This window comes from Sorex fumeus, unplaced genomic scaffold (assembly GCF_029834395.1).
Source record: "Sorex fumeus unplaced genomic scaffold, SorFum_2.1 ptg000044l, whole genome shotgun sequence".
Lineage (NCBI taxonomy): Eukaryota > Metazoa > Chordata > Mammalia > Eulipotyphla > Soricidae > Sorex > Sorex fumeus.
In genome coordinates this window covers 38,947,544-38,973,956 of record NW_026606101.1, presented here as the reverse complement: position 1 = coordinate 38,973,956, position 26,413 = coordinate 38,947,544, and the positions used below count along the sequence as shown (strand labels likewise).

The following is a 26,413-nucleotide window of genomic DNA, read 5'->3' as shown; positions in this document are numbered from 1 at the left end:
AAGATTATGCTTTCCCCTTATTACTGTTTAAAGGTTTGAGGTCAGCTCCACCCATCTAGTGGATTCTTTTAGGGAAAAATAAGAAGCCCATGGATTTTTGCTAATGCATTTGTAACTTGGAACACATGTTGTATGTCACTATGCATTTTCTTCTTCAGATAGTTTGGACACATGTTTTGGTGTAAGTTCCAAGTGGAATTTACATTGTGTCTGGTACTGACTTTACATTGAAAAATATCAGTGGGTGGGAATTCATTCCTTGAACAATTAAATGAGTAAGAAAGTGACTAAAACTATTTTTTATTAAAAATCTGTATTTTGGAATGGAGCCACACCCGACTGTGCTCAGGGCTTACTCTTGACTGCGTTCCTGGTGGGGCTCAGTGGACTGAACCCAGGTCAGCTGCATGCAAGGCAAGCATCTTAGGCACTGTACTCTCTTGCCAACCCCCTGGAAAGGAATTGCTTTAATGGAATCTAGTGATTATGTCTTTTTCTTTTCAAAGTGTTCTCACACTTTGTTTGAGAACACAAAGTTGCATTTAATTCCAGGGATAAGTAGTTTGGGAATTTTTCTCCATAAATAGATGAGACCTCTGAGGTTCAGACAAGCTAAGCACTTAGCCAAAATTATGAAGTTGGTAAGGGGTCAAGTATGCAGTTAGAACTGAGATCAAACTATGGGGGACATTTCTTGGAGGCTTCGTGGCACAGGGAAAAGCCTGAGTTCTCCCGTTCACTATTAGGAGTTCTTGGTACTGGTATCTGGGCCTTTATTATCTTTCCTTTCTGTATGCATCCTGAGTGAATTCTAAGAGCCATGTTCAGCCCCCACCCACTTACATTTTGGTGGGGTCTTCCAACAGCTATACCTGACTATGTCTGAGTGCTTTATTTTAGACTTTGGAAAGTGCAAAGCTGTCTTCTACTCATGGCTCCTGGATATGGATATTTAAGCACTTAAATCCCCTACCCTTCAGATGGGGTCATATACTCTTCCCAGAGCACTGCTGACACAGAGACTCAGCTCCAGCTGTACCTGCAAAGCAGTGTTGGCTGTTTCACCTTCCCAGTTTGCCTCCTTACTTTCCTATGGTACCTTTCTGTTCCTCCCAAATTAACTTTTCCCTGGAACACCTATCCCAGGACTGTGGTTTTCAGGAGTTCTCCACTCTGATATATAGACTCTATCAGCTTTAGACCTTGGCTAGCCAATAAGCCTTTCTACAGAGAACCTGTAAGGATACTGCCTATAACAAATGGCACCGTATTTTTCTGACACCTGAAATATTATGGTTGAGATTCACTTCAAGAGGAATGGGTTGTGCCCCTGCAATTCCTAGAAGAACTGATAGAACCTCAAGAAGAATCATTTATTACTATGTTATCAAGCTATCCACACATCACAAATCTAGGCCCCTGGCAATAGTGTGCAAAATGGCCCTGATAGTGGCCTTCTAGCATTCCGATGGATTTTATCGTGTCAAGGTGCCTTGCACACAGCTGACCCAGGTTTGATTCCCAACACTTCATATGATTCTCGAAACCCACCAGGAGTGATCCCTGAGGATAGCAGGAGTAATCTCTGAAAAACATGAGGTATGGTCCCCAAATCAATACACACACACACACACACACACACACACGCACACGCACACGCACACGCACACGCATACGCACACGCACACGCACACACACATGTATACATACATAGATTACTGAATAATTCTGGGGTAGTTATTATACAGAATTGTAATAGTATAATAATTCTACTCTCATATTTGCTCTTTCCTAAAATGCCTCAACTGGTCTTACTGCCTTCAGTCTTTCCCACATAGTAATCATACTCCTCTTCCTAAAAGGTACTTATAATACTCTCGAACCTTCTCTTTTCCTTCTCTGTTACCATGGCCTTCATTGTCCTTCCAATTGATTTGGCTTCCTTCTGTTTCCGGTTATATTCCTGCCACTCATGCCTTGACTTCTCTATTTTCCATGCTTGACAGCACGCTTGCAGCCACAAAAGCTGTGCTTGGGTTTTGATGTGTGAAACTTTCCCTTGTTCTCATATAAGCTGTTCTGCTTGGGGCAAATTCCTTTACCCTCTCTACCTGCTTGGATCCTAATATTCTCAGAGTTACTTCCTCACAACTATTCCAAGTCCCCAATGTCTGTCACACAGTGCGCTGTCCTGTCTACGGAATCTCTAGGAGACTATACACCACACTTTGGGAATTGCTTATGCAACTGTCTCCATCCAGAAGATGTAGGGCCTGGGGCAAGGGGTTGTGTCTGTCTTGCTTACTGCAGCATTCCCAGTGATGCCTCCAGTGTAGCACCTATTTATTGTTTGATCAGAGAAAGAACAACTTGAGCAGGAGACATGGGGGGGGATGTTTGTAATAATCTCTGGTATTTTAGGGGAGAAGAGAAATACAACCAAAGCTTAATCTTGGTTCTGTGTTAAGGAGTGACCCCTGGCAATGCTCAGGGGACCATGTGCGATACTAGAGATTTGAACCAGGGATTGGCAGAATGTAAGGCAAGCACCTTAAACCCTGAAATGTATCTCTGCCCCCATCACTTCTTTTGACTTCTGCAAAATCTGGAATCAAGTGAACTCTTGCTTAGAAAGAGAAAAAGACAGATTTACTTATCCCTTCACTATTTTATAGGCTTGTGTTGCATATCTAAGCCCACGCTCAGAAATCTGGGTTTTGCCTTCGCTTCCTTGAGCCCCCACCTCTTGATTTTTCTTCATTTTGCTAGAACACGTGGAATAGACATTCATTAACATAATAGGACCAGCAAATGCTCATTTTCCAAACTTCGAATTTTAGAAATATGTCTTATTTGAGGACTTAGGTAGCTAGTTGGCTTCTGAACAAGCCACAAGTGCTAAGAAATGTCAACATCTGTAAAACTGTATTCATTTCTTGCTCTCAAATGCCTGGACTTAATACCATGCACAAAACAGATGTCTCCATGGTAATTATCCAGTACTTATGACTTGGAAATCCCATTTCAGTTAGTTTGGAGAAATTACTTCAGAACTGTCAGCAGGTCTTTTGAGAGGGAAAAAGGCCATTAAACCCACATACTGCTCAGTTCTGATAGGACAAATGCAGAAAAATGTCATGGGGTTGCTGCCATCCCAGTTGGAGGGAGGTCTTAGAGTGCACTTTTGGAAATGACGTCTCCTGGGGAATAGATGAGAGAGGAACAAAATGCATGAGGCAAATAAGCTGTTAAATTTCCTGTTCCATCAATCTGGATTATTTTTCCAGGCAACTTCTGCATCTTAGTATTAGGTTACATAGTGAGGCACGCAAAGTGTGCTTATAAGTGGATATAAGAGATTGGTCACTGGTGACCCCAGGAGAGCCAGAGAGGGATCCAGGGACTGTACTAATAAGCCATTCTCATGAAAAGATCCAGAATGAGTTCACTAGCCCTCAAACCGAAATATCAATAAAATATCACTGTGGTGAAGATGGAAGACTGTCCAGGGTAGACCATATGCCAGGGTATATTCAAGAGGTCATAAAGTCATTAAAAGCTGGGGAAAATTCCAGCCTTTGGAAATGGAAAAAAATATTGTTAAATGACTGGACATAAAAGGAAATAAAAATGAAATAAAAAAGAATGAGAATAAAGGCACAAATTATGAGAACCTATAAACACAGAAAAAGCAGCACTAAAAAGGAAGTTCACAGCAATTCAAGCTTATATCAGGAAACAACAAAAGAAAGTTCAAATAAATAAACTAATCGTACATCTTGAGAAACTAAAAAAAGAACAGCAAATGAAACCAAAAGTAAGCAGAGGGAGAGAATAATGAAAAAAGAATAGAAATCAATGGTATAGAAGTCAATAATGCAACTTTATAAAAATAATAAATAAATACATTTTTAAAAAAGAAAAGAAATCAGTTTTTAATACATAGGGGCATGGGAAGAAGAAAGTCTTTTTTTCCTTTTGTTTTCAAGAGAATGAACAAGACTGACAAGCCATTAACTAGAACCAAAAAGGAACAAATAGAGAAAATGTTATGTGGATCAGAGATGAAGTGGGAGAAACTACAACAGATACCTAGAAAACATAGAAGTAGTAAAGGGTAACTATGAATAACTATATTTTACTAAGAGGAGAACCTAGAAGGTGAATTTTTTAGAATCATATATCCTCTCAAGACTGAATCAGAAGTGGGTGAAAAATTTGGACAAATTATTAGCAGGTAATTGAAATAGCAATAAAAAAATTTCCCCATGCCCCAAACAAACTTACAGCTCCAGATAGGGTCACAAGTGAGTTCTACCAAGTTTTCAGATATGTATTTCCTATACACCTAAAGCTTTTTCAAAAACATTTATGAAACAGGAATCCTTCCTGAAAGCTTCTATGAATACATAGAAGTGTACACTAATGCATAGAAACATTACCCTAATACTAAAAGCACAGAAATAGTCTAAAAAATAAAACTAGAGGGGCTGAAGAGATAGTACAGGAGGTAGGCTTGCCTTGCACGCAGCTGGCCTGGGTTCAAATCTCTGGCATTCCATACGGGCTCCTGAGCACAGCCAGGAGTCATTGCCTAGCATAGAGCCAGGAGTAAGTCCTGACAATTGTCAGGTGTGGCCCCAAAACAAAACGAAAATGTATCAGAGACCAATATCTCTGATAAGTAAATGATTGTACACCAAGTCAAGTGGGATTTATTCCAATAGATACAAGTCAAGTAATGTAATATACCATCTCAACAAAAGGAAAGATTTAAAGAATCACTTGATAATAGCAATAGATATAGAGAACATTTCCAGTTGTGGCAGAGAGAGAAGAAGAAAGAAGAAGAAGGAAGAAGAAGGAAGAAGGAAGAAGAAGGAAGAAGAAGGAAGAAGGAAGAAAGAAGAAGAAGAAGAAGAAGAAGAAGAAGAAGAAGAAGAAGAAGAAGAAGAAGAAGAAGAAGAAGAGTTCAACATCCATTCATGATAAATCAAGCAAACAAATGTCCCAACAAAACAGAGATAGGAGACTACTTCAAGCTTCTAAAGGCCATATACAATAAACCCACAGTTAACATCATACTAAACGAAAACCTGGGAGATCAGGTACAAAGCAAGCATATCCACTTTCTCCACTATTAATTAACATAATATTGGAATCTTCACCACAGCAATCAGGCAAGAAAAGAAATCAAATGTATCCAAACTGGAAAATAAGAAGTAAAACTATCACTACTCAATGATATAAAATATTCATAGAAGACCCTAAAGATATACTAAAAATCTTAGAGATTAAGGGCACACCTCAGCTCCTTCTTGACCTTCAGCTTGCTGCTCTACCATCCCAGGTGTGGCTCCCTCTCTGGCTGATATCACTGGGCTATTCCAGAAGTGAGGCAGAGCACTACAGAGAGGAAGAGCCCCCCCGCCCCCCCCCCCCCGTGAGTTCCAGCAGCCTCCACAAGGACCTGCAGCATATTAAGGGCCCACACCACAGCTCCTGAAACAACAAATTGCACGCTGCTCATGGCTATTCTTGCTGTCATTCTATGAGGACAGTCAGAGAGCAACCTGGGTCAGCTGTGTGCAAGGCAAATGCCTTACCCACTGTGCTATTGCTCTAGCTCCAGTATATGATCTTTTTGATGAGTTGTTGGATTCTATTTGCTAGCATTTTGTGGACAATTTTTGTATTTGTGTTTCTCTATGATATCAGTTTGTATTCTCTTTTTTGATGCTGTCTCTGTCTGCTTTTGGAATCAGAGTAATGTTCAGTTCATGGAAACTTTTTGGGAGTCTTTCTGTTTTGTTGATTTCCAATGTTCCATTCCCCCTGCCCCCGCCCTCACCCCAGACTTTTCTTTGTCTTTGGGAGGGCAGACTGGTTTGCCATCTTAGAAAACACTCCTTAGGATGGTAAGACAGATGTTAAAACAACAAAACCCAAAGCAACATAGCACTATATCTATTCCTGCAATTAAAAAGGCAAAAAGTAATAATTTCTTAACCATGAGTCTGACAGAAGAGCACTTGTGTCCAGGTTCTCTGATGGACATGTAAACCTCAGGCCATTCACTTACATTGGACCTGAAATAGAGATGTTTAGTGAAAGAAAGAGCTACTGGAAGCAGTAAGGATAGAGAAGGTACCACTATGACAGTGATATTGGAAATTATTACCCTGGAAAAGAACTGAGTGCTGAAAGTAGGTTAATGACATACATGATAACCTTTCAGTACCTTTATTGCAAACCATAATGTACAAAGGGAAAGAGAGACAGAGAGAGAGACACAGAGAGAGAGAGAGAGACGGTTGGGGGTGGTCGTAGTGGGAGGGAAACTGGGGACATTAGTGTGGGAAATGTACACTGGTAAAGGGACAGGTGTTGGAACATTGTATGATTGAAACCCAATCATGAACAACTTTGAAACTGTGTATCTCATGGTGATTGAATAAAAATATTATAAGAAAAGAAACTCTCAACAAAATGGGAATTAAAGGAACTTTCCTCAATGTAGTCAAAGCCATTTACACAAGTCCACAGAAAACATTATACTCAGTGGGGGGAAAACTTAAATCCTTCCCTCTAAAATCAGGCACAAAACAAGGTTTCCCACTCTAACCACTTCTATTTAAAACAGTACTGAAAGTACTTGCTATAGCAATTAGGAAAGAAGATATTATTAAGGGCTTCCAGATAGAAAAAGAAGTCAAGATTTCACTATTTGAAGATCACATGGTACTATATTTAGAAAGCCCTAAAACCTCCACAGAAAAGCTCCTAAAAATGATAAAGTGGCAGACTACAAAATTAACACATAAAAGTCCATGGAGCTGTAGTACAGTGGGTAAGGGGTTTGCCTTGCAAACATCTGACCTGGGTCTGATTCCCAGCATTCTTACGGTCCCCCAAGCACTGCCAGGAGTAATTCCTGAGTACAAAGCTAGGAGTAATCCCTGTGCATCACCAGGTGTAACCCCCCCTCAAAAAAAAGTCCATGGCTTTCCTATATACAAATAATGAAATAGAAGAGAGACATTAAAAAAAAGTCCCCTTCACAATTTGTGCCTCCAAGTACCTAGGAATCGGCTTACCTGAAGAAGTGAAAGATCTATGCAAAGAAAACTACAAAAAAATTATTTAAAGATACAAAAGAGATCAAAAGAAATGGAACTGTAACCCTTTCTCATGGATGGAAAATCATGTTAGCATCATCAACAAGACAAAACATTGAATATTACACATATTTAATGCAGTTCCTATAAGGATATCCATGACATTTTTCAAAAAAGTAGATTAAACACTCCTAAAATTCATATGGAACAATAGGGACCCCAACCCCACAATATGCTAATCTATCATCAGATAAAAGAAGATAGGTGGTATTATTTTTTCCAACTTCAAATTGTACTACAAGTGTTTTATTAAAAATAGCATGGTACCCAGACAAAGACAGACCCTTAGCTCAATGTAATAGAATTGAAAACCCAGAAACAGACTCTCAGGCATATGATCAAGTCAATTTTTTATAAAGGCTCAAAAAATATAAAGTGAAGCAAGGAAAGTAGTCTCTTCAATAAGTGGCATTAGTAAAACTGGTCAGCTACATGAAGTTAAATTTGCTCGAGCGGGCCCAGTAACGCCTCCATTGGAGACTTTGTTGTTACTGTGTTTGGCATATCGAATACGTCACGGGGAGCTTGCCAGGCTCTGCCGTGCGGGCGAGATACTCTCGGTAGCTTGCCGGGCTCTCCGAGAGGGGCGGAGGAATCGAACTCGGGTCAGCCATGTTGGCTGCGTGCAAGGCAAATGCCCTACCACTGTGCTAAAGTTAAATTAAAATGGATTAATGACCTCAATATCAAATCTGAATCCATAAGGTACACATATGAAAAATACGAAGAATTCTCTATAACATTGAAGCTAGCAGCATCTTTTATTATGAAATGTCACTGACCAAGCAAGTGAAAGCAAAGATAAACAAATGGGACTTCTTAATAAATTACTAAGCTTCAACACCTCAAAGGAACTGACAACCAGGACACAAAGGCAGTTAATGGAATGGTAGAAATTATTTATCCAACACTCATCTGATAAAGTTGTTAATATTCAAGATATTCTATCACTGATAGAACTTCACAAGGAAAACCATCCAACCCCAATGAAAAAATGGGGAGAAGAAATGAACAGAAATTTCCTCATAGAAGAAATACAAATGGCAAAAAGGCACATGAAAAATGCTCTACATCACTAATCATCAGGGAGATTCAAATCAAAACAATAATGAGATATCACCTCACACCAAAGAGACTGGCAATCATCAAAAAGAAAACAACCAGTGTTGGCATGGATACAGGAAAAAAGAAACCCTCATTCACAAGTGGTGGGAAAGGCTGACTTGTCAGTTTTTTTTTAAGACAAATAGACATTCCTCAAAAATATAAAAATTGAGCTCGCATATGACCTAGCAATTCTACTCTTTGAAACTTACCCCAAGGGCCCAAAAACACAATGCAGAAAAGATATCTACATTCCTATGTTCATTGCAGCACTATTTACAATAGCCCAAATCTGAAATAACCCCAATATGCAAGTAGAGATAACTGGATAAAGAAGCTGTGGTACATCTACATAATGGACTGCTCAGTTGTAGGAAAAGATGAAGTCATTTGCTGACACATGGAGGGATTGACCAGATGACTGGAGGTATTGCCAACTTCCTGACTTTTAAGTAATACTATAAATTTATAGTAGTTAAAACAGTATGATACTAGAATATACAGACTTTCAGATCAATAGAATTGAATTGCAAATACGGAGTTAAACCCTCAAATGAATGGACAGTAAATTACTGACAAAGGAACTAGGTACATTAACCAAAGAAAGAAAAGTTTCTTAAAAAAACTGGTACTGGGAAACATACACTGGTGGAGGGATGGGTGTTGGAATACCGTATGACTGAAATCCAATCATGAACAGCTTTGTAAGGGTCTATCTCACAGTGATTCCATTAAAAAGTTAAAAAACAAACAAACCTGTGCCTGTGTTTCATTTGGGGCATCCCAGAGCAGGGCAGGTGAAGTCCCCTCCCTGCACCAGTGGAGCCAGCCCCATAGCAGAAAACCTCCAGAATTCAACTGTGGCCTTACTTATGGCTGCTCTCCACATGTTCAGACGAGCCTCACCCAGAGGAATCATCAGAAAAACCCAGACATGCAGAACTTGTGGCTGAAAACTCCAGGCTCAATGGAACCAGGAATGGGGGACCTTCCTCTATTACCCCTTTTTCTAGTAGCTTAGCAGTTATACCCACAAATTGTCTCTGGCACCATTTAGTCTCATCAATGGCCGTGATCCAGAGACTCAATAAAAAATCTCAGAAGACAGCATAGAATGTTATGCCATAGCCATGCTGCCGAACCCCACACCAGATTGTTTCATTCATGGCAACCTGGAGGGGGTGGATGAGGACCCTCCCCGCTCCAAGGGACCCAGGCCCGGCAGCCAGAAACCTCCAGAACCCACCCACCACCATGCTAATGGCTGCTCTCCACAGGCTCCCATTAGCCCCACCCATGAGTGAATCTATTCCTGAACATCTCATACTTTACACCACTAACATTCCAAGAGTAACACACCATATTTGATGGGATTTAAAGTAGACGCTAAACAATCTTAGGGGATACACACACACACACACACACACACACACACACACACAAGGATCAACCTTACACACGTAACAATATGTTACTAATCTCTTATAGAAGGACTTAATGATTCCTGGGTGAAATGCAACAATCTTCACACACTTTTTCCTAAGAAACCTTTTTTTTGGATCATTTTTAGCAGAATATTCATAACAAGCAATACAAAATAAATGATTTTGGTTCTGCTTTGGGGACATGGTTTGTTTGGGGTTTGGGATGGAAATATGGTGGTAGGAAGGTGTAATGGTGGTGGGATTGGTGTTCGAATATTAAATGTAATCAAATATTGTGAACAACTTTATAAAAATAAAATAAAATAATAAAAAAATGGTGCCTGGCTGCTAGAATTTCACAAGAAAAACAATCCAACCCCATCAAAAAATGGGGAGAAGAAATGAACAGAAGAAATGAATTTCCTCAAAGAAGAAATTCAAATGGCCAAAAAGCTCATAAAAATGCTCTACATAACTAATCATCAGGGAGATGCAAATGAAACAACAATGAGATATCATCTCACACCACAGAGACAGGCGCACATCCAAAAAAACAAGAACAACCAGTTGTGGGCAGATGTGGGGAGAAAGGGACTCTCCTTCATTGTTGGTGGGGATGCTGACTGGTTCAGCCTTTATGGAAAACAATATGGTCATTCCTCAAAAATCGAAAAATTGAGCTCCTGTTTAACTCAGTAATACCACTTCTGGGAATATACCTGGGGCCCCCAAACACACACAGCAGAAACACTGCCTGTACTCCTATGTTCACTGCAGCACTATTCACAACAAGCAGAATCTGGAAGCAACATGAGTGCCCGAGAACAGATAACTAGTTAAAGAAACTTTGGTACATCTACAAAATAATATACCATGCAGCTATTAGGAAAAACGAAGTCAGGAAATATGCTTATAAATGGATGACCATGGAGGGTATCATGCTGAGTTAAGTGAGTCAGGGGGAGAGGGACAGGTACAGAATGACTGCACTGATTTTTGGGATATAAAAAAAATATGAGACTAATATCCAAGACCAGGTAAAAAGGTGCCAGGACAACTGGTTAATGGTTGGAAGCTTGACACAAATGTGTGTATGTGGCAAAGGGCAGTTAGAGTAGAGAAGGTGGTAGGAAGTATGACAATAATAATTAGAAATGTTTGCTCTGGGCAAGGACTGAGCATTGAAAGTAGTTAAAGTGATATACATGATAACTTTCAGTATCTGTTGTGCAAACCATAAAGCCCAAAAGGAGAGAGATAGAGAGAGAGAAATATATCTATGACTGCACTCTATGATCTCTGCAGAGATAAAAGCGAAACATGATGGACAGTGACTAACTACATACCCTGGAGTCTATGTGGGTTTGTGGGTTGATTAGGATAATGAAAGTGTACTTAGAATATCAAGTTTCTTTTTTTTCTCTTTTATTTATATTTATTTATTTATTTATTTATTTATTTTTATTGAATCACTGTGGGAAAAGTTAGAAAGCTTTCAGGTTTAAGTCTCGGTCATGCAATGATCAAACACCTTTTCCTTTACCAGCACTTATTTTTCACCACCAAGAACCCCAATATACACCCCTCTTCCACCCCTCCCAATTCCTGTGAGGCAGATGAATTCTACTTAATTATCTACTTTGATGGGCTAGAGCGATAGCAAGCAGGTTTGCCTTACATGCAGCCAAGATGGCCGACCTGAGTTCATTTCCTCCACCCCTCTCAGAGAGCCCAGCAAGCTACTGAGAGTATCTTGCCAGCATGGCAAAGCCTGACAAGCTACCTGTGATGTATTCAATATGCCAAAAACAGTAACAACAAGTCTCACAATTTGTTGTGAGATGCTACCGGTGCCCGCTTGAGCAAATCAATGAACAACGGGAGGAGAGTGCAGTGCTATCTACTTTGATTACATTCATTATTTCGACAAAAGATGCAGCATTATTGTTTAGAGTTTACACCCAACAATCAGAACTGCTGAAAAGTCATTGTGAAATAATTTGTTTTCGACAGCTGGTTGTAAGAACCATATGATGCCACACAGCTGCAATAGCAGCCGCACGATTTTGAATTTCTGATATTTTACTTATTAAGCCTGGAGGGATTTCTGCCAAGAGCCAGATAATTACAAGATTGGTTTCTGTGACTCTGGAGCCATGGCCCTGCCAGAGAGCCGCTCGTTGGGGGGCAACTAGTGACCTCGGTAGGGTGTGAAGGACAAGCCGGGAACGCCCCCCTTCCCATGAGGTAGCAGTTGCCCCATCACTGCCGGCTCATACCTGGCTTTCCAAAAAGCTCTGAGGCGGCTGCCATCTTGCTGCCCAGGGGGAAAAAGGTGGAATGGAGCGACACCCATTACCTCATGGGAGAATACCAAGTTTCTTACACCTGCCTTCTACCTGCATTTTAGAAACCAGAGAAGTCAAAATGTATTCAAAATTCACATAGTTCTGCATTTTACTTCTTTAAAACTGTGACAAGAGTTGGTCGGAGGATGGAAGAGATGGCTCAAGGGACTGGAACATCTGCTCTGCTTGCAAGAGTCCCTAATTATATCTTGGCATTACATGGCCCCCAGTACCTGTCAGGAGTGGTCTCCTAGCTCTGAGCTGGTAGAAACACCAAAGTAGAATGGCTGTGTCTCCAAAACAAACAAACAGACAAACAAAACAAATGAAACAACAAGATAACAGCAGGTGGATTGCTGATTAACTTTAACAAAGTCATTGTCAGTGCTCCAAGACAAAGAAGTCAGGGATTCTGGGGTACCAGTAAAGATGTGACAGCCTAAACCTGAAGCTTCTAATCATGTATTGTTGTCCTCAGGAATAAAATTTGGAAAATGAAAATATAAGGAATTCTGACAGTTTGTAAAATAATTAGGCATCAACAAGGAGCTTTATATTCAAATTAGAGGCAATACTGGTATGGGTTTGAAGTTGGAACTGGTATGGGTTTGAAGTTGGAACACTGAATACCTTAAATTGTTAAATTTAACAGCTTTGTAAATTATGACTGTAAATTATGGGCTGGAGTGATAGCACAGCGGTAGGGCGTTCGCCTTACAAGCGGCCAACATTGCCGACCCGAGTTCGATTCCTCCGCCCCTCTCGGAGAGCCCGGCAAGCTACCGAGAGTATTTGATATGCCAAACACAGTAACAACAAAGTCTCCAATGGAGACGTTACTGGGCCCGCTCGAGCAAATCGACGATCAACGGGAGGGCCTTTACCTTTACCTTTTAAACTTAAAAAAATTAATATTTTCTATAACAAGCCTAAATCTTTTTCTATAGAAAATAAACAAAACAACTAAGCTTAAATGTAGAGGCAGATTTATGCATTTTTTAACAGATGTCTAAAAACTTAAAATATTGATGTATTAGATATCTATGGCATTATTATAACAGAAAATCTTATGCAGCAAAAGTATTCAATAGCAGAAACACAACTAGGCAACTTTTGGCACAACTAGAGTATTATACACCTCTAAAATTATAAATGATATTCATAAATATTTTAATAATTTGTTGATACTAAAAAACAGAGTAATGTATAAAAATATACAGTAGGCGGGGGTCACACCCACCAACTGGCCCCCTGGCACCGTGTAAACCCATCAATGGTCAAGACTCAGAGACTATAAAACCCAGCTCCCGGAAGAAAACAGCGCAGTCTCCTGCCCCCGCGCCTGGCTGTCCTCGCCGGGGCCCCTTGGAGGGGAGCGGGTTGAGCTTTCCTCCCCACCCTGACCAGGGCTCCGGCAGCCGAAGACCTCCAGAATCAGCCACCACCAGGCTGAGACCACTCTCCGCACACATGAAGGTACCGGCAGAGGAACAAAGGCAAGCGGGTCCCGGGGCTGAGATCTCCAAGCCTACTCGGATCAGGGCTGAGCATCCTTCACCCAGATCCTCCGAATTCCAGTAGGTGGGGGTCACACCCACCAACTGGTCCCCTGGTGCCGTGTAATCCCATCAACGGCCAAGACTCAGAGACTATAAAACCCAGCTCCCGGAACCGCGCAGCCGCATTTGCAATATGCCAAATACCAGTAACAATGATGGGTCTCATTCTCCTAAAGAGCCTTGAATATAGCACTTTCTTAAAAATCTCAGGACTAGGATGAAGGAGACGTTACTGGGGCCTGCTCGAGGCAATCGACGAATAACAGGATGGTCGTGATTCATGATAAAAGTATATAGTGTGATCTTAGCTACACAAAACAACAAAGAAGAGAACAGATATGCTTCTAAATAGAAGATGAAGGACCAATCATGATGGGCTCTCATTATCTGTATTGCAGACCATAATGTCCATAAGTAGAGAGAGAGTACGAGGGAAATTGTCTGCCATAGAGGCAGGAGGAGGGGTGAGACGGGACAGGGGGATACTAGGGACATTGGTGGTAGAAAATGTACACCTACTGAGGGATGGGTGTTTGATCATTGTATAGCTGAAACTCAAACATGAAAGCTTTGTAACTGATGCTCATTGTGATTCAATAAAAAAGTGATAATAAAAAATGAAAGTTAATTATTTTTACCTATGGATTGGATTATTTATATTTTCCCTGTTTATTTTTGAGTCAATCAGTGGTGCACATTATTTGCTCCTGGCTCTGTATTCAGGTTTTACTCTTGGAGGGGTTTGGGGGGCCATGTGGGGTGCCAGGGATTGAAACAAGCCAGCCATGTGCCAGGCAGGCCACACTCTTGCTGTCCTATCTCCCCACCACCCTGGATTATGTTTGGTTCTTGTTTTACACTCTAAAGCTACTACATCTCATGGGAAGTTGCAATTCAGATATGGCTAAATACCACTTAAATTAATTAACATGAAACAAAAACTCAGAATTTAGTTCTTAACCTTGTCCCAGTGACATTTCATAACTTCTAGTAGGCAGGTGCTACTCTAAACTGTTCTCTAATTTCCTATGCAGACCAATAACTACCTTTGTAGTAAGGAAAAGGGGAACAAAAAAGAATAGCTTTAGATTAGTTGAGGGCATAAAAAATCCAAGAGACCATTTTAGAATGGTAAAAGATAATAAATGTGATTTAAACTTTAATAAAATAGCAAGGCAACTTTAATGAGAGAGTTTAAACAATATTAATAATATTGCTCTCAGTTTGAGTATAGAAAAGATGTAAACTGAAAAGATGGCTCACATGTTACCCATAAAAGGAGCCCAAAGAGATAGGATTGGCCAGGGTACCCCATCAAGGCTAGAGTGAAAGTGGGCAGCCAAACCCTGTGTGTGCTGGTGTGCATGGCAGAGATAAACCTTACTAGAGAGAGGGATGTCTCAAGGAGCAACAGCTTCATAGCTCCCATAAAAGATCAGCCAGGAAACCCTCTTTATTTATTTTACTTCCAACCCAACACCCCAGACAATAGATACAAAACACTTGTATTTATTGATTACTGCTTCTTCTGCCTTTCCTGGGCACATACTTAAATAATGTCCTAGATCCCCACTATAGCTGGGTGGGGAGCCTGTTACTTGTCTGGGTGGTAGCAGGGGCAGATACCTCATATTTGATTTCCAGGCCTCATCCCAAAATAATCTGTATGAGCTTCCACTTCCCTGATTTCTTTGCTTTCTGCATGGATTTTGGAGTATGGCTACAAGATCATTAGAAATATGATGGAATAAGTCCCAACCCCTGAGTTTCTGCTTGGACAGTTCATAGAAGTTGGCAGAATCTATCTGCAGTGGAGTTTGAGTAACTCCACTGCGTTGCAGGGGCTGTTTTTAACATGGTAGTACTATACTATTTATTCTGATAACTACAATTTTAATTTGACCTTTTGTGTGGAACGTGTGCATGCAGTAGGTCTGGTTACTTATTATTTATATCTTTCCAGAGAGTCTGGGAACAAAATTGAGCAAGGAATGTGACTCTTTGAGTTTCTTTATCTCACTGATTGGTGATGCAATATATATGGGAAGTAATGGGGCATGCTATACAGAGTTTTAGGATTGCTTAGAGAACTTAATGATATATCTGGCTATCTGAGCTTCTGAGTTTTGTTATTATGGCTGTCCATGTGCATAGCTGTCTAGTCCTCCACAAGTCTCCAAGTCCAGTAGACTTTTCTGGACATAAATCTCTCACACAAAGCCCCGCACCACGTTGTTTCCAAGCATTGAGCCAGCAATAGCAAACAGTAGCCCACAAGCACTGCTAAGTATGGTCCAAAAACAAACAAACAAAATAAATAAAAAGAGACACAATCAAGAAACTCAAGAAATTGGGGTTATCCATTCCAGGAGCCCTTCCTAAATTCTGCAGGCCAAAGAACGAGATCAGTGAGATCAGAGCAAAGCATGTGCTCAGCCTGTAGAGCTATCTCTATTATGTTTCGTGGGTCTTCCACCTGTCTCCTGTGTGCCTCACTGTACAGAAAGTTGAATGTAATTCTCAAGCATCCATTCAGAGAAGTGCTTTCACTGGGTCACTGGGTTGTGTACAAAAACTGGAGGACAATGTTTCCTTTCAGTGATAAGAAGTAATCTCTAATAACGATGTCTTCTTCAGTCTTTGGTTGCTGTCTAGCACGGAGGTTTCCATGAACAGGGGGAGGTCACTGTGGCAAGTTGGGAAAGATCGCTGATATCTACTAGGGCTGCAGTGTACCTCATTGGAAATTTTTCTGAAGCAATAATCAGTTAAGCCTTAAGAAATAACACAAAGGCCATCACCTTAGCATGTGACCATGTCTAAGTTCCTGGTAAGAGATCTTTTTCCTTTTTTCCTGTTCCTCTTTCTTTCTTTCTTTCTCTCTCTTTCTTTCTTTCTTTCTTTCTTTCTTTCTTTCTTTCTTTCTTTCTTTCTCTCTCTCTCTTTCTCTCTCTTTCTTTCTCTCTTTCTTTCTTTCTTTCTTTCTTTCTTTCTTTCTTTCTTTCTTTCTTTCTTTCTTTCTTTCTTTCTTTCTTTCCAAATCACCATGGGGTGCAGTTACAAACTTGCAGACTTTTGTGTTTGCATTAGAGTCATACTCTGATAATTTACCCATCCCTCCACCAGTGCCCATTCTTCCACACCAATGTTCCCAGAATCCCTCTCACAACCCCCTCCCCATCCCCCCCACCCCACCCCACCTCAGCGGCAGGGCATTCCCTTTTATTCTCTCTCCTTTTGGGTGTTGTGGTTTGCAATAGAGGTATTGAGTGGCCATTGTGTTCGGTCTATAGTCTACTTTCAGCACACATCTTTCAACCCAAATGAGTCCTCCCAACATCCTTTACTTGGTGTTCCCTGAGATCTTTATTTTGTGTCATTTCTTTAATAATAATAATAATAATAATAACAACAATACAGTTAGTTTGGTTTGGGTGCACATTCAGGATGCTCAGGGATTACTCCTGGCTCTGCACTCAGGAATCACTCATGGTGGTGCTCAGGGGACCATCAGGGATACTGGGGATGAAACCCAGGTCAGACGTGTGCAAGGCAAGTGTTCTACTCACTGTGCTGTTCTTTGATTCCAAAAATATAACTATTTTGTGTGAAAAATACACTAAAGTAGGAGTTGCCAAATTAGGAGCTATGAGCCAATTCTATTCTTACCAAATAGCACAGCGGTAGGGCATTTGCCTTGCACGCAACCAGCCAGGCTGAGCTGGGTTTGATTCCTTCGCCCCTCTCCGAGAGCCCGGCAAGCTACCAAGAGTATCTTGCCCACACGGCAAAGCCTGGCAAGCTGCCCAGGACATATTCAATATGCCAAACACCATAACAACAAGTCTCAAAATGAAGACGTTATTGGGCCCGCTCGAGCAAATTGATGAACAACGGGAGGACATTGATAGACAGACATATCATAAATTAAGAATTATTTTAAAACTTTAAATGGTTAAAAAAGAGCTTAAAGAATCATAATAGATCATAACATGTGAAAATAATGAAGTTAAAATTCAGTCTCTAGAAAGAAGTTTTACTGAAACAACAAGGCCCATTCATTTTACACATAGGGCTATTTCAAGATGCAACAACAGCATGGTATAGTTGAATCAGAAACCACAAAACCAAAAGCACTACTATATGGTCCTTTACATAAAAGATTGTCAATCTTGCACCTAATTATCCCACAAGACTGGCTTTGGCACAACTTTGAGAAATTTTGTTTCTCCTTTAACATTGTTTTTCCCTGAAATAAGTTGCAGTGATTGTGGCTACTAAGAACTTGATTGGAAGAGAATTCACAAAGAAAAGGCACTTACATAGGATCCGTAATCCACAGCCAGAGTCTGCAGGGCCCAGGGGAGCCCCAGACCAATAAGAATGTCAAACACATTGCTCCCGATGGAGTTGGAAACGGCCATGTCCCCCATGCCTGCAAGGACAAGAAGTCATTTGAATGAGGGATATGATCGATACAGGAGAGTACAGAGGTCCCATGAGGGATTCTCACAAGCTTTTGTCTATGGCCTGAGAGAGCATGCATTAGTTCTCCCTAAGGACAATGAGTGACACCAACTGTAAAAAAATTGAATAGGACAGATTGGGAAGAAAAGGGTAGGGATGAACAGGACAGGATATATATTCCATTCTATCCAATGTATAGGATAGAATGAAATGCACATTCTCTCTCTCGCTCTTTTTTAACTTTTTAATTGAATCACAGTGAGATAGACCCTTACAAAGCTGCTCATGATTAAATTTCAGTCATAAGTATTCCAACACACATCCCTCCACCAGTGTACATTTCCCAGCACCAGCGTCCCCAAGTTTCCTCCCATCACCCTGCCCAGCCCCCATCTCCTGCCTGCTTCTATGGCAGGCTTTCTCTCTCTCTCTCTCTCTCTCTCTCTCTCTCTCTCTCTCTCTCTTTACTTTTGGGCAATGTGGTTTGCAATAACCAAAACTGGAAGGTTATCAATAATATCTTTTTACCTACTTTTAACATTCAGATCTTGTCCAGCATGAAATTCACATTCTCTTGAATGTCAACCATTCCAGTATGATACCATTTACCTCCAATATGATCATTGACTAAATGTAAATGTTCACAACCCATATGTGGCTCCTCAAAACCCTGAAACAACCTTATAGAAATTAATTAAACTCAGTTCTATGAAGCTGCTCATGAGTTCATCAAACCAACTGGTCTTCACGGCATTCAATTCTTCATCCAAATAAATGAGCAATATCAAGAAAAACAGTAACCTCAGAATTTTGAGTGATTTTGGAAAGAAAACACTCTGCTAAGTTGTTCATTTGTTTTGGGGCCATACTTGGTAGTGCTTAGTGGTTTCTTCTGGCTCTGTGCTCAGGGATCACTTCTGGCAGGCTTGGGGAACCATTATGGGTTGCCAGGGATTAAACCCAAATTAGCTATGTGCAAGACTTGCAACCTACCCACTACCCACTATCACTCCAGTCCCCACTCCTTTAAGTTTTGTAACTACATATAGTGTTTGTTGTGAACAAATACACTTTAGTACAGATCAGGTCTAGAGATGAGAATGGGTGCTGGGCTCATAGATGTCTATCTAGGGCAATTATCAAGAAGAGAAACTGTGAGTCTGGTTGTGAAGGAGGGGAGGGTCTGCCATATGTGAAGATTGACCTTGGAAACTGTCAGCAGATGGGTACTGTAACTGGGGAAACCTTAGGTTATGTAGTCTGTGCCTCCAAAAATGAATTTCTTTACTCATAAAGAAAGAATGTGGGGCCAGAGTGATAGCACATTGGGTAGGGCATTTGCCTTGCATGCAGTTGACCCGGGTTTGATACCCAGCATCCCATATGGTCCCCTGGGCACCGCCAGGAGTAATTCCTGATTGCAGAGCCAGGAGAACCCCTGAGCATTGCTGGGTGTCACCCAAAAAGCAAAAAAGAAATGGAAAGAGTGTGTGCTTCATCACAGACTTATAAATTCCAATTAAATAAGAAAATGCACCTACATGACTTTGCTTGGTATTTGGCATGTGGCATTCAGCAAGTTTAGATAACATTGTATTTATTACATTTATTTATTTATTTATTTATTTATTTTAGTTTTGGTGCCACACTGGGTGCTCAGGGGCTATTTCTCATTTAGTACTTAGGGTTGCTTTTGGTAATGCTTGGACGACAATTTGGCGCTGGGAATACAACCCAGTCTTCTCACATGCAAAGTACACGTGCATGTTGAGCTACCTCTCTGATCTCATTCTTTAATAGGGCCCATATCCAGTGGTTATTGGACCCTAACTCCAGGAGCTTCTATGTCAGGGACTGATGTAGGACTTGGCATATGTTAGATATGTGCTCCAGCAGTTGAGCTATTACACATTTTACTTTTTAAACTTTTGGTTACATGAAGCTATGCTCAAAGTTGACTTTTGGCTATGTGCCCAGGGATCACATCTGGTGATGATTGGGGCATCATATGTGGTGCTGGGAATATAACCTGGGATAGCTGCAAACAAGATAAATGTCTTTCCCATTGTACTATCTCTCCAGCCCCTCTATGACTCTTTTAAATAAAAGAAGGACTATAATACCTACAGAGGAGGTTGCTTTCTAGAAAATTTCCATGATTTTCTTTGCTTGTGTTTTGTGGTACTAGGGTTCAACCCAGGGCCTCATCCATCTCTGCTGTTCCTAAAGTTGGGTCCTTCTGGCTAGTTTTCCTGATTAACTGATGTCAGGAAGTCTTTTGATCAACATGACATTGAAGTTCTCTATTAATTCCTCCAATTCACAATTTGGTGTTCTGGTAATTGCCATGTGGACCCAACCCCAACTTTTCTCTTTCTGTGCATCTGAAGCCCTACCTTGTCTGGCCACAATGAGGCTGGCCATGCAGTCAGGCACACTGGTCCCAGCAGCCAGGAAGGTAATCCCCATGATGACATCAGGGATCCCCAGGGTGTAACCAATGATGGTGACCTGGAAAAAGCAGCAAGTAGTGATGAGCTGAGCACCAACCTAAATCCCACCTGCCAGGTGCAATCTGGACATGCTCTTAGGACAGCATCTACTCTCAAAATGAGACAGGATGGAGAATGCAGGAAGGGCTGCTGGTGCTGCAGGTTAGGGTGCCGGAAACAGCTCTGAAGCTCGTGGTTTCCAGATAGGCCTTTATAACTTATTCTTTTCAGGATCAGCACGTGGCTTGAGAAGGGAAAATGGTTTCTAAGAAAAGGCGACATAGGGCCATAATATCTGAACTCAGTTCTAGGAAACCCAGAATGGAGAGCTGACCACTGTGCAGGGAATTTGAGCCTCCAAGAACAAAGATGCCTAGCAGAAATTTCTAAGAACCTGAAAGGGGTTAACTTACACTATCCAGTCTTGGAGGAAAAAGCTTATACAGCTTATTCCTGCCCTTTCTCTCTGGAAGCTTGGTAATAACTATGAAGATTGCCTTCTGCACGCCAGTCACTTCTATTTAGTTCTGTGCTCAGGCCCCAGGTTAAGTGGTGTCCATAGATTTTTAACTTATTTAATTCTATAAATAACCCTATGGAGTAGGTGCTAGGATTGACTTCATTCCTCAGGAAAGAAAACTGAGATTTATGGAAGCATTTACCCAAGGCACAGGTTCTAGGAAGTGGCGGGGTGGGGGGGCGGGTGGGGGGGCGGGGGGGTGGGCATCCGCTGAGACCGCAAGGCTCATTTTACATAGTGAGAGGACAGGGAAAAAGTGCAAGCAGGTGATACCGCAGACATTACTTCCATTATAAACCCATAGAAGTGAATCCACTCTTGCTGCTAATTTCTAGAGGAAGCCAATCAGAATTATGAGTGGGAAAATAGAGGTAAGTGGAAAAATAGACAATTCCCTGTCTGTTGGCCTAAGGAGAGGATAATTAGCAAGGGCTGGAGCGATGATGAGGTCATTTTAGGAACGCCACTTGATCTCCCTCAACTTTCTCCCTTCCTATAAAGTTACAAGAAATGCAAACCAGATGTTGTAAGGAGCACAGCTCCTCACTGTTCCTCCATGACCAACTAATGGAAAGACAGGGACGTGTGAAACTTTGAAAGGTCTCAGTGGCGCTTTCCTGACCCAAAGTTTTGGGGCTGTTCAGTGAATCCCTTGAGATGCCTGACCCACCCTCTTTCAAGCCAGAGCATGAGTCTCATTTCCTTTCATCACTGCATTAAACTTGGAGTGGCTTTGAGCCTCAAAGGCTTCTACTCTCCAGGGAGGAAAGTGAGATGCAGGATCATACAATAATTTTTGATGTTCTGAGGAGTCTTTTGTGAAGTGGAACTACAGGCATTCTGGCCAAACTCTGATTTTTTCTTTTTCCTCCCCTTCTAACCCAAGCCTCGTGTCTGCAGGAACCTGATTTGGTACTGTGGTACTTGGCTTGAACAGGAGTAGGTGCTCCTGTTGCCAGCTAGCTGGTATCAACTGAATTTTGCTGTTAGGTCTTGATACTAGAGAAATGGTTCTTCAACTGGCTGGGAAAAAAGAGGTCTCTTGCTTATCCTTGTTTTCCCCTTACTCCCAGACATTTCTCAGACTTCTTGGAACCTCCAGTAGTGCAGAAGGAGGCAAATATCAGACCAAGGGGTTGTTCGAAGTTCAGAGAATGACTGCAGAGAAAAACTACTGTATAGTTGGGAATCAGTGATAGGAACAAGTTCCCTCAAAGCTGGAATAGTACTGACAGTCAATGACCATTTCAGGTAAAAACACTGATGAAATACAGTGTGAGGGAAAAAGCTAGATTTGGACTGAGAAAATATGATAGTCAATAATGAAAAGTCGATTGTATCAGGTTTATAAATTTTCTATTATTCCAAAGTAATATTTTCATAACACTATTTTGTATCTCTTGAGCTTAATTTGCTAGAATTTAAGTTGCATTTCCATCAAACATGCAAGCACTTATTGAGAGACCCATAATTTTGTCAAGGATTTTACTTCCTGTTCAATTCCAAAACTGCTGAATTGGGTCTGTTGCCCAGTTTCAAAAGTGGAATTATAAATAAGAATGTGTTCTGGATGGCTAGATTTCCCAAAATGGCTTTGGCTCAAAAACTCTTTTGAGTCACAGCCCCCAGTCAACGCCAGCCCACGAATCATTATTTCAGTTTTGGAAAGAACCTTAGTGTGGTCTCCTGGTCAGTGACTGAATTTTTGGGTGGATGAAACTGAGACTCTGATAGAGGAAGTGACATGCAAAAGAGATGACTGCCCAGAGACCTTCGTGCTTTTCTCTTGCTTTGTGACTTCTGCTATTTTTCCCATAAGAAAAGGGGGAATCTCTAACAATACTGAAAACATGAGGTCTAAGTTGCAACTACTGGGACTTCGTAATGTGTCTGCTACAGTGAAAGGCATGGGGTGAGGAAGCGTGTGGTATGGGGGTGGAGAGAACTTGACACTGATGGTGGGATTGGTATTGAAATATTACAGGTTTAAAACTCAATTATCAATAACTTTGTAAATCATATTTTTAGTTAAATAAAATTATTTAAAAAATTAAAAATATGAAAATTGGTAGTCTAGTCCCTTATGCCATTGATATTGGCTTGGTCAATAAAAGGTGGGTGGAATGATGGTTTTTCACACCCAAGTCAAGGCCCTGGGAGACACTTTGTATTTCTGCTTGTGCTCTTGCATTCCAGTAATCTACCACAAAAAAGCATTTGCCAGGAAGCCGCTGGTCCAAGGAGAATGAGTCAACACATGAGGGAGACATGAACTCTACCTGTTGCCCAAGTCAAATGTAATCCAGTTCCCACTAAGGCTAGTGAAGGCACAGTCAACCTGAACTCATGTGAGCAGGGAAATAAAGGCTGTCATTCCACATCCATGAGTTTGGGGGTAATCTGGTAATTACAGCTTATTGCAAACAGCCAGTGAAGTGAGTGGGCTGCAATCCCAATTTCCTTTCCACTATGTGCACTTTTCTCTAAAACTTACTCTAGCAATGTGGCGGGATCCTTGCTCTAGCAATGCAATGGAGTCCTTGCTCTAGCATTGTGATGGGGTCCTTGCTCTAGCAATGTCATGGAGTCCTTGCCACACTTACCATCCACACCATCATGTAAGAGAAGGCTGCGATCCATAACGTGGAGGAAGCAAATGTCACCATAAACCATTTTTCCCAGCGGGGCTTGTTGCAGTTGGGTACAGTGAAGTATAAGACAAAACTCAGTGGCCAGGTGAATGCCCATTTTATGGTTTCCAATTTGCCAGCTAGGAAAATTTAAAAAGACAACAAATAACGGTTACCTCCGTTTCTCTCTGATCAGTCCTACACTCGCTGTCCCTAGACATTTATGTCCTGATTGATAGCCTATAAAATAAACCGCACCGTATTGCTCCTTTCCTAAAAAGACTCAGATGGTTTTATTTCATCAACAAAACTGGCATATAAAACAAAAGGCAGGTAACTTTTGAGTAACAGATAATTAGTGTATGGTTTGAAAAATAGGGTCAGATGAGTACTACTCCCAGAACACCAATGGTGACGGGGGGGCGGGGTATGGTGTGTTGAGGAGAGAGGGGGTGGGCACGGGTAGGAAGACTCTCCACCAGCCTCTGAAACTCATCTCCACGTCACAAACGTGACTACATTAGAAGGCACCAGTGGCCACAGCGCCATCTAGTGGAATTTTAGTGCATGGTCTCCTGGCTCGACATTGTGGAAAGGAAATCTGGAGATCTGTCAGAATGCTGCTGGAGTGTTTGTAGTCCAAGCTGACAGGATTTATGCATATCTGTAAAATAAGCCGCTTGCAAATGCTTATTTTGTTTACAATCTCATGAATTCCTTGTGGCTTCAGAATAGATAAATTATTTGTTCTTGTTGGCATTTATTACCATTCTGTTTCAATGGTAACTCATCTCTGTGGAGAAATATCTACTATCTACTTAGATGCACTTCATATTTTAAAGGCAATTCAAAGACATCCCTATGTCCCCAGAAGTCCCCTTTGTCTTCTCCTAGTCAGTCACCCCTCCACTGCTCGCCCATGAAGATGAATTCTTTCTAGTCTCCAATTTCACAGAACAGCCTTCCTTCTCTACCCCAGAAGAAGGCATTTCTACACATTCTAATAATTAATATAACATTTAACATAATTTATTTCCAGTACTTTTTCAATGGGCTTCTATGCCTCTTATCTCAGATTTAAGATCTAGTGAAGAGTTGGTAAGCCAAGAGTGAGAACGCAGAAATTGTGTCTGGCTGGATTGCTAAGCAAGAAGAGACTTTTTTTTGTGAGAGGCTTTTTTTCTTTAAGTTAGAACTCCATTGTAACAATAACAAGTGAAACTTCAGTGAGCACTGATTGGAATATAGAGGCTAGATAGGGGGTCCAAAGGGCTGAGCACATGCTTCGCAAGCAGCAGGCCTGGGTTCCATTCCTGGCACCATGTAACCCCCTGAACAACCAGGGTCAGCTCAAGCACAGCGCTGAGAGGAAACGGGCAGCACGGCCAGGGGTAGCCTCCAAAACAAACGACAAACGTAACTCCCTGTACAAAACAAGTCATACTGAAGTGTGCTTAAAAAACTTTTTTTTTAAGGATCAAATTGGTCAAAATTTCCGTTTCTGAGTAAAGAAAGGGGTGAGGTAAATCATGTTTCCTTTTGAGTGTGTCTTGGCTCTAAAAATGTGAAGGACCAGTTCCTGTTATATGTTGTATTAAACTTTTTAGAATGCTTAATTCTTTGGGGGTAAGAAAAAGTTATTATTGCTCACTCTTTGATTCTAGAGCTAAGTATTATTTCATAGTTTGCTGCAGGTTGATTTTAGGTTAACCTTGTGATCACTCACTACTTTTGGACTAGCCTATTTTAGTTATATAATTAAATATATAATATAAATAAATATAGTTAAAGGAGATATAGTGTACACTGTTTTAAAATCAGTTGGGCTGGAGCGATAGCACAGAGTGTAGGGTGTTTGCCTTGCACGCGGCTGATCGGGGTTCGATTCCTCCACCCCTCTCGGAGAGCCCGGCAAGCTACCAAGAGTATCTTGCCCGCATGGCAAAGCCTGGCAAGCTACCCGTGATGTATTTGATATACCAAACATAGTAACAAGTCTCACAATGTTACTGGGCCCGCTCGAGCAAATCGATGAACAATGGAGGACAGTGACGGTTTTAAAATAGAAAATATAGAAAAAAACTCAAGCATATTTCCATGTAGGAAAGACACATGCATATTTTGATTTATTTAATAAAAATGATTTATTTATTTTGATTTATTTAATATTTAGTGGGCTGGAGCGATAACACATTGGGTAGGGCATTTGCCTTGCACGCGGCTGACCTGGGGTTTGATTCCTCCACCCCTCTCAGAGAGCCCGGCAAGCTATTGAGAGTATCCCGCTCTCACGGCAAAGCCTGGCAAGCTACCCATGACGTATCTGATATGCCAAAAACAGTAACAAGTCTCACAATGGAGACGTTTCTGGTGCCCGCTCGAGCAAATCGATGAACAACGGGAAGACAGGGCTATACTGCAATATTTAGTATTTTTACTATTATGTATTTACCTACATATACACGAGAATACTTTCTGTTAGTCAATAGGCTTTATTTGTGCAAACGATAAGAATATATGCATAATTTATACACGTCTATAAATTATATATACTATGCATAATATATAACATACACATGCATAAATTTTCCTAACAATAAATTCACGTAAATTTATATTTGTGCACATATTTTATGCATATACACAGCAATATGTCAATATAGAAATATATTTACCTCTATCTATGCACAA

The 26,413-nt window shown here is 41.0% G+C and overlaps 1 protein-coding gene across 1 annotated transcript in view; it reads right to left on the bottom strand.

Moving 5' to 3' along the window:
- SLC24A3 (solute carrier family 24 member 3) overlaps positions 1-26,413 on the bottom strand; it is a 679,502-nt gene that overhangs the window by 20,638 nt on the left and 632,451 nt on the right. Inside the window, exons 13-15 of the mRNA XM_056121654.1 lie at positions 23,696-23,862; positions 20,477-20,591; positions 17,936-18,048 (exon numbers count right to left, since the gene is read on the bottom strand). Coding sequence (XP_055977629.1) covers positions 17,936-18,048; positions 20,477-20,591; positions 23,696-23,862 — 395 coding nt within the window. The remainder of the gene's footprint in view (positions 1-17,935; positions 18,049-20,476; positions 20,592-23,695; positions 23,863-26,413) is intronic.